Source organism: Mycteria americana, chromosome 5, assembly GCF_035582795.1.
Source record: "Mycteria americana isolate JAX WOST 10 ecotype Jacksonville Zoo and Gardens chromosome 5, USCA_MyAme_1.0, whole genome shotgun sequence".
Classification (NCBI taxonomy): Eukaryota; Metazoa; Chordata; class Aves; order Ciconiiformes; family Ciconiidae; genus Mycteria; species Mycteria americana.
In genome coordinates, this window is record NC_134369.1 from 11,296,191 (window position 1) to 11,310,911 (window position 14,721).

Genomic DNA, 14,721 nt, shown 5'->3' on the forward strand with positions numbered 1-14,721 from the left:
AGTGAAATGTGTCCTTTGCTTTCAGTACTATTTTAACATTTTATTGTGAAGCAAAAGGTGCTGAAGTCGATTCTAATGAAGCTTTCTGCTAAAGTTCTAACCCGAAGAATCACAAAGACTACAAGGGAAGTCAGCATGATCTTAGATTGGGGGTGGGATGGGACTAAGAATCTGGACTCAGGATTTTAATTCAAATTCTTAAGTCTCACTGTGCTATGTCTAGAGAAAGATACTGCAACAAATGACCTGCCCATTTCAATGGGATGGGATGGCCCATTTCAATGGGCCCATTTCCCAGTGAAACCCACTGGGATGAAACCACACCATGTGGTTTCATTTAATTAATATCTAAACAGTGCCTTGAAATGTTCACATGAAAGAGGCAGGGATAGCATTAAAAAATAGCTTCACCTTCCTGAAAGTGTTTACATGCTTTTCATTACCTTCATTAGTTCTTGTAATTTTGGGTCATTTCTTGAATTTGGATCAACCATTGTTCGGACTTCATTTTCCTCTGGAAGGTTTAAAAGAAAGATATTAGAAACTATTACAGGCATGACACTTTATTTTACATCAAGCTTTTATGTTGAGATGTAAAATTGTAGTGAATTACCTAGCATAGTGTCCTCAGGGTCTAGTTCGAATGGAATTGGACTGAGAGGTAAGTTAATGGCATTTATTCCTTCTTCCTGTAATTCAGATACTAGGAAATAAAAAAGAAGAGCTTGGTCAAATTTCAATTCAATCTTACTTACTATTTCACTCTTGCTAAAAGTACCATTAATTGTCTTAATTTCTTTATAAGAACATGACTCTATTAGATAAGCCACTAGGTGTAATTACAGCAATAAAATATAGGTAGAAGTGGGAGGCCCAGCCAACAAACCTTTACTTGTATGAGTAGATTTTTCATGGATAATGGTACTGGAATCAATGCAATTTCCCCAAATCTCTTCCAGGATAAGGCCCATTGTCCTCAAATTTTAAAAGGCTCAGTTGCATTTTAATGGTCCTGACATTATAACACTAATAAATCATTTTAGTTGAGGGAAATTATTATTTCTCTCAGCTATGTCACCCTTGCTCTGGAGATGCTTCAAGTTTAGCTACTTGAGAAGAGCTAGGTCTGGCTATATATCCACACAGGACCTGCCAGACTGATAAACTATTTAGGACTGAAGGTGCAGTCGCAGCACACGGCTCCCTCCATTGTTCAGGTCAGAGACCAGCTAGAGCAGACTGTGGGATGCTCCTGGCCTGTGTTCTTGGCCTTTCTTTAGCAGAAACCATGGCAGCAGGACACAGGTGTAAGATGATGAACCCTCAAAAGTACTGCCTTAAGTATGGAGTCCAGACAGGTTGAGAAAGAATTTGGACAGGTTGAGAAAGAATTTGGACACAGAAATGGGGGAGTAATCCAAAATCCCATAGTCTGGAGATGCCCACAGTTGTCAGGAAATATGGACAAGTTCTTACTCAGCCAAAGTCCCCTAATGCTGCAAAAATCAATGTTCTTGTAATATATGATCTGATACCATAGTAACAGAGAGATCCAGAGAAGAAGTGTAAAAGCAGTCCTGCTACTAGTTCTGTACTGTACCGGTTCTGTACCTGGTATAGTTCAGAGCAACTTCATTTATGCCTCTGGGTGACCCAAACTTTAATAGGTTACAAAGACAAAACCCTTCCTTCACTGCCCGAACATGCCTCCATAACGGAAGAGAATAAATACCAAAGAGCCAATACACTAATTCTACTGCTATGGAAGAATACACAGCACTCTGCAGGGAGGGTACCCACTTTGGTCATCAGACGAGTTTGTATCTTGCTTTGTAACCAAGAAATCAGTGCAAACCTGATTTACCAAACCAGGAAAGAGGTTCGTTGTCTTACGAATGACAAGTAAATAATGTTGTTTTGACCACTCATTGTCCAGCGTACAGACCTTCAATAGAACTGGTTGTTAGCACAACTGTTCCAGTCAGAGTTTAAACTTAAATAACTTAATTCAACCATCCTACATGTGTTCTAAAAGATTCAAGTAGCTGTATACACATGAAAGTTCTGACATGAACTAAAATACATGATTTACATGCAAGATGCAGATTCACTATCTAACATTTCAGATTTACAACCTGAAGCTTTCCTCAGTTTATTTTGAAAATTACAGAAACAATTTAGGTTCAGAGAAAACAGAAAAGTAAAAGTGACAGTAGAGATCTTGTGCTTTGTTCCTGGCCCTGTGACTTCCTCAGCTTTTGGAAAACGGTTTTACCTCTCTGCCTTAACTTCCTGTATGCGATAAGTACAGCTAAGTTTCACATGAACAGTGTGATAATTAGTCAGTTGGTGTGATAACAGTACTTAAAACTTTCCAAATATTTTCTACACTTTGTGAAATGTTTTGTCCTCTGCCAGATGAAATGCCTGTGCACGTTTCAAGAGGCTGCGAAGCTGTATTCAGGCATCTATGTAAGATTCATAGCAATAATGGCTGTTAGAATGCTTATTACTTTTTATTGTACAAAAATAACTTTGAAAAATCCACTACCTTCACTATTGAAACACTAACTTCACTCCATACACTCACCATGCTTGTGTATCTGTAAAATACAAATACTGAGCAGCTCTAAAGAGTCATAAAATAATGTTGCCAATAATAGTTCCCTGGACTGTTGTATATCCTCTAAAACTGATGGCTGAGAGCGATGGACCAAATTAATCCCTCATGTAACTCCGTTGAGTTCTGAGGAGTTATAGCAAGGATGAATTTGGTCTAGCATGTATAATCTCAGGAACTGTTTACATTCAATGGCAATTTTTTGAACTGCTAGCACTCCTTAGAGAAAATAATTGTTGGTTTTATTAACCTCTCTTTTTTTTTTTTTTTTTCATTTTGGTTCAAAATGGTTATGGGCATAAAAACGTCAGTGGATAGAAAACTTCCATGTGGAGGTCCTTCTGTTCTGAAATGTTTAGTCCATGAAGGACTTCCACACAAAGATTCTTAGGCAGAAAACGGGGGTTTTTTTCACATCAATCCCAAGAGGGAGCATAGAAAATAAAATCTGTTCGAGCCAACTGGCTCCACTGAGCTCTCCTGTCCCAAAGGGCTGGATGCTCTGCTTGGGCAAGACACACTGGAGGAAGCAGTCAGCTCATTTTCGTAGTGAAGGACAGTGGGGAAAGCTTTTGGCTCCTCTATCCAGGGAGCGACCCACTGGCAGAGCTCGCTGACCCTTCTCCAGGGAGACTGAGCGGACCTTTCAAGGCTGAATGTTTTGTAAGGCATTCTTTATAAGGCCCACTGAACCTCCCCATTTTTGTCCTCCAATGTGCACAACTATTACATTTTACTTGTAATAACATGACCTTCATCATATTATCAGAGTTTCTGAAAATAAGAGAAAGCCAACAAAAAAACCCGCTGTATTTTTGCATGGAAAGGGAACATAAAATACAAATAAAATAACTATACATGAGAAACTAATACATTGATCTGTTCTAGAATGCATGGCAAATGTTCTATTTATTGTACAGCAGGGGCCAAGTCCCGCTTTGCTGTACGCAGGTAAACATAAGCAGTGGTCTTGTTCCCCCAGGGAGCTCACCGAAATTGCATACGTTTCTCACATCTGCCCGAGCCATATGCAGAACCTACCCAACACACCTCCAGATGATCCAAAGATCCCAAATGGATCCAGTTTGCCAGAGAGGACAGCTCCTCCTCAGCCACTGCATTCTGCAGTGCACAACCCATGCCCAAGGTTGGTATTAGTCCCGTAATAAAGACAACTCCTGCCCTCCTGTCCCCTACAAGCAGAAAACATGATAGAGAAACCCTGAGCCTGATAGCATCTTTTTCATTTCTTTCCTAATACTGAAAAGATTTAACTACAGATTAATAATACTACTAAAAGGACCAGGTAAGAACACATTAATTATATGAAGTTGTATGTGAAGGGAGAGAGTATAGCCTCACTTTCTAAGAATTTCCATCAAAAAAGCTCCATGACAAACCACTATTGTACAGTTAGGTGTTTATAGAGGAACCACAAAAATGTGATTGAGGTTAAGAGTTTGCATACCACAGTTTCAGCAGAGGAATCCATTTTTCAGCTGCTTTTCATTAATTTGTTTTAATTAATTTTCATGAAAATCACTTCAGCAATTTAGTATTTTAATAAAAACAAAGCACACAGGTTTGGGACAATTTTTGCAGCAGCTGAAATTAAAATAAAATCATCCAATTTCTTGAAATACTTTGAGGAATGACTTGGAGCATCAGTAAGATCTCCACTCTGAGTCTTATAGTGTAAAGATCCAGGAAGGGAGGAGGGCACATAGCTGCAGCAGTTCATCTACACCACACCAGTTGCCAGGAGCCAGACCAGCACACTGGGGCCTGTGGCAGCTCCTCTGAAGGACAGTATCCACAGAGTTGTCTGCTTGACATAGGGCATGCTTGGCCACTGGACGACCCCAGTGATGAGAGTTAAGAGCACCTTTCTGTTCTCACTCTCTGCTGCGGTCGATACAGCCCAGTGCATCAGCTACCATGGGGCTTGTTCTCATCATGCTTATATTGGCATGATTAGGGACTTTATCCTTTTGGACGTGAGAGGAAAAACCAGTCCTTCATGGTTTTTTTACAGTCACCATGCTGAGTGGAACTGAAGGCTGAATGTACTTTTAAAGCAAGACCCTTAAAAGCAACAGAGTTACACATGGCCCAGACAAATCTCTGTGGATTGGCAATGTGAAAGTCGCAGTTTTAACTCTGGATAAGGAATGGACTCTTCTGCTCAGACTTCTGATTCAGCTCCACATGCCAAATTTGTTATGATGTAATCAAGTGCAACTCCACTGCTATCAGCTGTCAACAGACTTCCTCCTATCATGCCAGCACCAAATTTGGCCCCAGAGCTGGGGAGCCCACAACCTTGTATCAACAGCAACTACAGCAGCTATTTTAAGCTGGATAGAGTTCTTACTGTTTTAGATGCTCTAGGATTACAAGGTCATAAACCTATGCTATCAAATCCACGCGGGTGCTCTGAGCCAGACTTTGCCCTTTGATGCGTGCATCCAACTGCCATTGAAACCGTTGGACGCCAAGCACATCTGAAAGTGGAGTACTGCCCATACGGTTTAAATTGGCTTAATTCCTCTAGTACATGCAGCCTGTTGCTCCACATTGTATTTATTAGACAGTTTCATTTGGGTTTTTTATTTGTTTATTTTGTGTGCTGAAGGCTTTTTGCTGCCCTGTTTAGTATTCAGGGCTTAATGTTATTCTGATTTGAATAAAACCCATCTTATTATTTAACTGAGCTCAGAAATGCCGCATCACCCAATGCGCTCTCTGTGGTTTAGACATATTTTAGCGTATCTATCCAAAGAATCATAAAATAAATACAGCAAGATGTAGTGTTAAATGGTCTCTCCTCTGAGTGCTACAGCCATGTTTTTCCATATAATTGATTCTGTACTTACGAAACTAAAATTACTCAAGTGCTACAACACTAACGGATTGATTCTGAAAGTTTGTGATTAACTAGAACCGAATCCTAATGTTGGAGGAGCACAGTGACACAATGCTTCTAACCTAATCTTTCAAAATCAGGAGATTTAAATATATGCATATACACCTACATAAATATATACATACACACTTCTGCAGTTCTTTAACTTCCTTTCTTTCTTTAACCTAAGGGGTTTCCATTCAAGGTCTTCCCTGCCACTTTTAAGGTTGCAAATACTTTAGTTTGTTGGTTTGGGGGTTTTTTTGTGGAAGCTGAGATTTGTTGACATTCACATCACTCCAGCAGTTTAAGCTTTGTAGAAAAAGTCAAAGGACAAACTACCTGATATTATAAACTACTATGGTAGACAGTAGCTTTACATGCCATGTCTCTATCTTAAGCTACTTTTTCCTGGAACAAGCACAAGTTGAAAGGTTAGCTGCAGACATCATATTGCCAGAGTAACACTGGATATTTGTATATACACCCACATTCAAACATGTATGCATGCATATGGTACATATGTTTACATATGAAGCCAGAAATTACAGCCAGTTTAGAAAAATGCTGATTTTCAATAAGAAATGTCTTTACTGTTCTTGTACAGGCAGAGATATCCATTCAATTATAGCTGAGCCAAATTTAGATGAATCATTTTTTATTTCATATTCTCTTTACTGGGTGCAAATTTCTGATAAATGCTCATGACCTTGATGGCTTGTTTTTGTAACCACTTGTGCACAAGAGCAGCTTTACTTCCTCTACTAACTTGATAGTCTGCAATGCTGACTTGAGTGTAACTTACTGTATCCACACAGATTTCAGTGGATTTATGCTGATTTATACCAGCTCACTGGCTCAGTGTGATTCCTGTTCCCCCTCACATACTCCAGTTTTATACCCTGATATAATTCCAGTGGAGTAATTCTGAATTTGTACTGGCAAATGTGAGAAGAAATCCAAATTACCTAAGATGGTCAGAGAATGAGAAAAAACAGCAAAAGCATTTTCAGAAAGTCCTAGTTTAAGCTTTTACAGAATTATACTATTTAGTCAAGCAAACTTATGCAATTGCTTTCTGGGCCATCCATCCAAAATGTGTGTGCATCTTATAAATACACAAAGGGAAAAGAAAATATTAATCTAAAATGGTACTGCCTAATTTTCTTGAATACATAATTCATCCAATATGGATTTTGGCAGCTCAGCTTTAACTTCGAAACAAAAGAAATCCACACAAAAGACAATAAATCTGCATTACACATGGTACTAAAATGATCCAATGGATTTATAGATGTTTACAAGTTTGCAGAGTGTGACACAGCGTCCACCAGAAATTTGATATTCACAGCACAAAACATCATAAACATATGTCTGCAACTACAAAGGGGTCTTTTTATGAGGGGATCATTGTTAAAATTGTCTTCAGAACATAAACCTTAAGTTGTAAATGCTACTCCCCATTTATTCTCCAAGACATAACAAATGAGGAAAGAAAAGCAGATATGTTTGTAATTGAAAATGTTTCTCAGGAAATGATCTGTACAGGAACATCATTCTCATTCCATTAACTGCTGACTCCAAGCCAACCATTTGTAAAAGTAAATAAATATGCAAACTGGCTGACAACAATGTGCCTGCCTTTAATGTTACTGCATTAGTACCCAGTCTCCAAAAAAGAATCCATTTTCTTTTCTCATTTCTCCATTAAACCAAACATGGCATACACACAAAAGAACGGGAGAAATGCTGTCCACAAAAAAGAATGGGAGAAATGCTATAATTTAATTTTCATGTATGCAATACAAATTAAATGCTTATTGCCTTGAACTTTCTTTAAAGTCCAAAGCTACTCCCAGGTACCTCAGTGACTAGCTTGCTGTTCCTTTCTTTTTTGCAATTAGCAGGGAAAAAAACCCTCCACAGATTGACAGATGTCTGGTCTGAGTAGGTAAAAAACAACAAAACAGGGAGCAAACTCAATCCTTTTAAAGAGTACACGTGATTTTCTTCGCCATGTCACAAGCAGCTTCATTAAGCCTTACATGCTTTCACATTTCATTTGGGATGAAGGTTCTTTCTCAGAATTTTCCTGTAGTTTCTAAGAGGTAACAAGTGGTGCAGTGTCAGGCTAACACAGATGTCGGTCATTCCATTCATTCCTTCAACACATCTTTTAAAATACATCAGCAGTATTTGCAGATGTTTTGAAAAGCCTGTCGCCCTATAGGAGTGTTTAAAATATCACTGAAAAAAATCAAAAGACAGCATTGGGAACAAATGTGGACAGGAGTTTAAATGACACTGATTTTTTCCCCCCACTGAAGAACAAACCATGCATATGAGAAATGCTGTGACCATTCCAAGCCCTTATCAAAACGTGCTGTGCTGAATCTGATCCCAGCCTGAAAACTCCTCAAATAGCCTCGGATACGTTGGTAGGGTCTTTGTGCAAAAGATACCTGCAGGTCGTTAGCTGGTGTTCACATGGTATCCCTAAATACAAAATATTTTATTGAAATGAATCCTTTGACAGCTAAGATTTCCAAATTATTGAGACATTTATTGCAATAACTCTGAACTGATTTATTGAGATAGCTTGGAACTACATGGGGTCCTTGGGGCTATACAGAGACAGAAGGGAAAGCATTTGTATCCTCCTCACCGATATTTCGATATTTCTCGAGTTACACAAATCTGCAGGTAGCAACATCCAGAAGAGAGTCAGACAGACCTCATGGTGCAGTCCTAACCCTAACCAAGGGGAGGCAACTGTTCATCCTGTATGCTCACCAGCTTGCTGCAACAGTTTTTTCCAAATGTTGTGGAGTGGAGAAGCTGATTTTATAGGACTGACTTGCCTCGTTCTCTGAATCACCAATCAGCTACTAGTAGCTATTCCAACATCAACAAGAGGCGCTCACGCAGAAAAGAGAAAACCAAAGATCTGTTCCAGGAAGTCTTTCCCAGCTCAACAAGTTCTAACTATTCCTAAGGGAAAACCCAAAAATAGTTCTTAGGAATGTGAGGGCACACTAGTAGCAAGCTGAGGATTTCCTGAATTTTTTGCTCTTTTCTTCTTGTATATATAAGCCTTGTTTTTGAAGGAGAAAAAAATTAAGTGTCAGACCCACTGCATCTCAATAATTTAGACGACTACTTCTTCTTGGAAGAATTAGAAAAATGACTGCATTTACTGGAAAGTTAAAGTTCCTTTTCAAGGACTGCGAGTTGGTTTATGTATCACACATGGCCACTATTTTCAAACTGTATTTCCTAGAGCTACTTGCATTTTCATATAAACATCTGGTCATCTTCAAGGAATGACTTTGTGACAAAGGATCAAAAGATTTGTAGTAAGTGGCCAAGTATTTCTACATCCCAGACTGAAAAACAAAACCAAAACCACCTTAATATCTTCTGAGAGATCCTCATGCTTCAAGATCTTTCTTTGGTATCAAAGTCAACCAAGATAAAGTTTGAGGGTGACACCAAGGCTGGACATGTAGCAAACACAAGGAAGATGGGATAAGAGTGACCCAAAGAAATGAAAATAGTAACGGATACAAAAATGCAAATGTATTACTTATTTCCATAACTGGTAGCTTGCAGTCCATGCTTTGGTACCTTCTGCATCAATCCTGAGCATTTAACTGTAGTTCTCAGGTTCAGTACAACAAATGAGAATTGACCTGCAACATCTAATTCTTTTTTTCCTGTCCATTTTAAAGATTTTCAATTTCTTGCTACCTTTAATATTTGTGCCTAACACACAGATGGTTTCTAAAAGTCTCTGCAGCATGTCCTAGGGAACTGAAGTTCTTGTCAAGGACAGAATCAGGATCTAATTTGGGAATTGGGATCTAAAGACAGGCCTTCAACATGGAAAAACTAGGCTGTGGCTTTGGCAGGATCAACAGAAACCCAGCTACATTCTTAAAGAAAATGGGCTGGATTTGGTGAAGGGCAGAAAAACAAAACCTTAAAATGGCAGAAATATATCTTCCAGCATACTGAAGAACAACCTAGCCTTTGGGGTTGTCTTGACCAATGCGAAGGTTAGCATGCATTTGACAGCAGAAAAACTTCCAGCTTGGACTGTTACAGAAAGGACTACAGGAAAGGTAAACTTGTTTCCCCATCCTTATTTCATATGAGTGTGCATCATCAAGATGCACATCTGATGTGTGGAAGCCCTCCTGTTCTCACCTAGCCGTACAGAGTGAAGGGTCATTTCAGGGACAGAGAGGAACATATTAGGGCTGTGGCAATCCCTGACTAGAGGGAGGATTTCGGTCAGCTGGCATAAATCACAGTGTGGTGTGATCAATAGTATGGCTGTGGTATTCTCCTAAAAAAAATTTACACAAAAGTGTAAGATGATGATGCAAGACAGGACTTCGGTAGCACAAACTGGAAACTATATTTGGCTTAGGAAAACAGAGTTAGTTCTCAATTTGCACAGGAAATAAATCAACACTTTTCAGTCTAGGTTCTCAAATCCCTTAATCAGAATTAATTAGTTTAACATGCCACCAACAGAAGAAAATAGCGTTATCCCCATTCTGCAGCATAGAAAGTGACGCACTTCTAGATTAAGGGATACATCTACATGTTTCCTTTCTGGACACACAAATTGCACTTGTAAAATGGAAGCTAGGTGCTTAAAAATACAGCCTTAAAAACCTGTCTATAATGTTACACTGAGCCTGACGTAGAATGGACAGGAATACCCGTACCTCTTGTTTCCCAGACTCGTATCATAGCAAAGAGAACACCGTTCTTTTCATGTAACCAGTAGTAACGATTTTCCTCCAACCCTGTGCCTTGTCCTTCAAGGTACCACTGCCAGGTACCCTCCTGTGCATTCCTGATCTTGCTCATTTCCTTATAAAACTCAAACAGCTGCTCCAACTTCCGAATGCCTTGTCTCAAAAAAATTACCTTACTGAACTGTTCACCTGATTATGGTGTTCACATGTTTCTTATCAGGAAACAAGTTGCAAGCAATGTAAGCACCAGCATTGTAAAGGTAAACCCACAGCTCTGAACTGTACATGCATTGCAACCCTCTTTTCCAAGAGATCTCAAACAAGCTGTAAGTTCGGAGCAGCACTTGCTACAACCTGTCATGCTCTGTCAGACAAGGGAAAAAACTCTGTGTAATACTCCTACCTGTTAAATGCATTTCATGGGTTGTTGTCATTACCAATGTATCAATTTCAGCATGCAAAACATTCATACCAATAGTAGCTGTGGCTGTATTTCCTACTTCGCAGGTGAACACACCAAAAATTGCAATTCAAGCATCCAAGCAATAACCTTAAATGGGTTTTGCTTCATAGCACTAACACATTCAGAATTTCCCAGAAATAATCTGCAGCCTTCAGTGGCTGATGTCATAAATGAGTTTATGTTAATATTCCTATTAGAAAGTGTTTAGTACTACAAAATTTTCATTTTAATAAGCATGAATATTAAAACTTACCTACTGCATGATACATAGCCCATCTGAAAATTGCTATCTCAAGCATGCTTTTGACTACAAATGACAATTTTCCCTAAGTGGAAATTTAGCTGATAAAAATCACTGTTTTCACACTGGATCCAGTATTACTTAAGGACTGAATTTGTACCAAACTGAAGTTAATAGAAACACATACTCATATGAAATACCACTAGGATGAAAGAGTTAATTCTATCTCACTCATAATGCAGAAATATTTTCACGGAATAGCATTCAAAATTAACAAACTACTGTATTTTCTTCCTCTTTTACGCAGGAAAAACGAAGTCTGACAAGAGCAAGAAGAAAATAAACTCCCATTCTTATCTTCAAAATATTACAAACCAAAAATAACTACCATTGCAAAAATATAAAGTCAGAAAACAATACTTGTAAAGCATCACAGAAACAAAGATGAAAAATAACTGAATGAGTCGGTCTAGTCTCCTACCTTTAGGGCAAAATGCTCCACAGCCCATCATAGGGTTGCTGGGCCACCCTCATAGTGCATCACAGGGAGAACTGCAGCCTTTACGGTGTTTGAAGTCCCTTGCTCTGCAGGCCCCTTTGCTGCTGCTCTTCAGAGATGCTGTATTAGCTTTAGAGCCTGTTTTCCAACAGAATGGCCCAAGCACATCACAACTCTCAGCTCAGAGCATCGCTTCAGAACAAGTGACTGACTGCCTATATAATTTAATATGATGCCACACGAGACTCATAGACCATCTGCAAAAGAAACTAAATCTGCTTTTTGCAGCCTGGTAAGTTGCATTCTGAAAGCTGGGATGCAGTTTTGACTGTGTGCTTTTGTTATCAGTCATATAACTGAACAAAATGCTCAAATGGCAAGTGTAAAGCACATGTTTTTACCAATCTCATAGTCTGATTCTGCTGTAGGTAACTTGTACCTTTTCCCCTTACAACTGAATAAAGTCACAATTCCCCTCAAAGTGTAGGACCGGTCTGAACACAGACATGGCAATATTGGAAGTGAAATTTCTTTTCTTTTCTCTTTTCTTTTCTTTTCTTTTCTTTTCTTTTCTTTTCTTTTCTTTTCTTTTCTTTTCTTTTCTTTTCTTTTCTTTTCTTTTCTTTTCTTTTCTTTTCTTTTCTTTTCTTTTCGTGAAACAAAGGCTGGCCAACAAGAGCTACAGAATCCTTGAATTCTGTTGCCAGAACTGAGATGCACATGTGATATTACCAAATTCAGGTCCTGATCACAGTACTCCTTTCCCTATAAATACTTCTCTACTGAAATAATTAGCCAAACTCACATGGAAGGAGAATTAAGCTCTAAAACAGGCAAAAGCATATAAAAAGCTAAAAAGCAGAGGAAAGGAGAGGTATGAGCCATCAAAAGAATAATAAACTACTGGTAAGAAATGAACTAGTTTTATGGGCTATGGGTCCTTCCAAAGAGAGACAGTAATGAAAGATAATCTAAAGCAATTACTTACTCGGGCTAAAAATCAAATTGCTATGAAGTTTTCTACAGACTAAAACTTTTCAGAAGCTGTAAAATGTTTAAGTGTCTGTTTCAACTTGGAGCAGGATGAGGGAAGTGACACATCCCTGGCTCATTTCTAAGTCGTGGAAAGTGGTTACCTTTCTAGTTTCCAATTGAACTTCATTTAAAATACCAGTGCCAAAAGGCAAGTATGGAGAACTGAGAGGTATTTATTATTTAGGGTTATTCAGCTGTGCTACACAACATTCCTCCCCCAGGTTTTGTATCAGATGTGATTCCTTGCAGAAAAAGACATGGAGCTCTCATCACTGTTCCGAAACCACATTCTTTCCCAGTTCTAAGGAGTCTCTGATACACATCGGTCTGCAGCTACTGGGTCACTCCTGAAAGCAGCTTTCCCCCGCCAACAGTCCTATTTCATGCTGTACTCACAAGTAGTAATGGGGCTCCCCATTCTGACTCCTGGAGTCCCATTGCTTTCTGGCACTGGGAAACTGGATTGCTGAACTGCTGAATAACAGCATTCAATTACAGGATAATACTGAGCTGGCAGTTCTTTACCAAGCTTTCCTTTTCTTAATTTCTGAATAGAACCATAAGTGTCCCAGATACTTTATTATGGCAATCCTGTTTGGGAGATAAGTACAGCTGAAGGAAAACCACGCTCCACTTGAAACATCAAGGGGGATGCTGAAGATGATTATATGTTAAGAAAATTCACAAAGTCTGAAGCCACAGCAACCTGCATCATCAATTCAACCTATTTTGTAAGTGATTATTTATACCTATTTATAAAGTGGCACGTTTTTGCATGCACAAAAATAGCTATTTTACAAAAATAGTAAATGAAAATTGGTTTTTTTACAATGAGCTTTTGTACCTACAGTAGTAGCCAAAAGATCATGTCCAGGTAAACTGTTCTAATAGGTGTAGTTACAGCAGAGTAAGAAAGCTGCAAATTAGCGAAAGCAGAAGTGCTTTCTCAGAGGGCATAACATGGCAAGAAGTTGACAATAGCAGGTCTGAAGTGCATAGCTTTGGGACCAAGTAGAGGAATTTCTAATCATACTCTCTGTAATCCATTTTCACTTGCCACAAACATAAATTCAAGTGGGACATAATTTCTAATCCCTGTAATCTAACAACAACAACAAAACCATCATTCAGAAAGCCTGTGTGCCTCCCCCTTCCCTCAGAAGACATCACTGCAGGGAAAAAACAGCACATTGGTAAGATGCTTTGGGCCTAGAGTTTCCCAAACTGTCCCTAAGGGTTCACTTTCAACCCCACAATTTTCAGCTTTGTAAAAACAGAAGTATAGCCAGGGAGGACTAAAGTCTTTTTCAAGCGGTTTTGGCCATCAATACAGGAAACAATTCAAAGGCAACATGACACTGATAGCTTAATTTGTGAAAATGGATAAATACCGTATCTGCCACATAGCACATTAACCCATGTAACAAATAAATACAGAAATAGCACTGCAATACTTGGTTAAAAGGTTTTGGTTCACAGAAGAGGAAATTTAATTAAAGCATGTAATGTCAATTACTGTCATTTGTAATTTTATTTTGCTTCCCTAGAAACAATACAGATGCAGGATTCTAAAGTTACCTGCATGTTTGATGCAAATGGGATAAAATTATCGAGGTTCTGAGAAAACCCAGATAGTAGTAGGAAGAAAAATGCATTTTTACCTAACCTCATTCATGGATCTTCTTCAAAGTGTTGATTACATGAGGACTGACATGCCTCCAATTTAAACATATAAGCCAACAACCCAGACCCGAAACAAGACTTTTATGTTTAAAAAATTGTGTTAAGTCATCAGAAAGGTTGGGAGGGGAATAACAGCTTAATTCTCAGCTACTGCAAATGGGCACAGCCTTACTAAAGCCAACAGAAGAGCACTGATGGATATCAGAAGAGAATTTGGCTTACTGTTTATACTGATTGATTTCAATTGGAAAATTACAGGGCCAGGTCCTTAATGCTTCTGTCTCCTTCGCTCTGCTCTCTGCAGAAGTGACAGAGACCTAGGAGCCATGTAGAAGACTCCAAGTATCTCCCCACCACAGTAATAAACATTGCCAAATCTCGTCAGTCCTTCTTATCCTTTGCCACATGCAATGCACTGCAGTATCAGCATCCACTTCTGCTTTTACACTGCTTTTCGGCAGTAGAGCTCAGTGCTGCACAGAAGCATCCTACCCATATCGTAT

The 14,721-nt window shown here is 38.9% G+C and overlaps 1 protein-coding gene across 1 annotated transcript in view; it reads right to left on the reverse strand.

Annotated features, from left to right (window-relative positions):
- PARVA (parvin alpha) overlaps positions 1–14,721 on the reverse strand; it is a 69,909-nt gene that overhangs the window by 24,507 nt on the left and 30,681 nt on the right. The window contains exons 2-3 of the mRNA XM_075502114.1: positions 614–703; positions 444–514 (exon numbers count right to left, since the gene is read on the reverse strand). Of these exons, the coding sequence (XP_075358229.1) occupies positions 444–514; positions 614–703 (161 nt within the window). The remainder of the gene's footprint in view (positions 1–443; positions 515–613; positions 704–14,721) is intronic.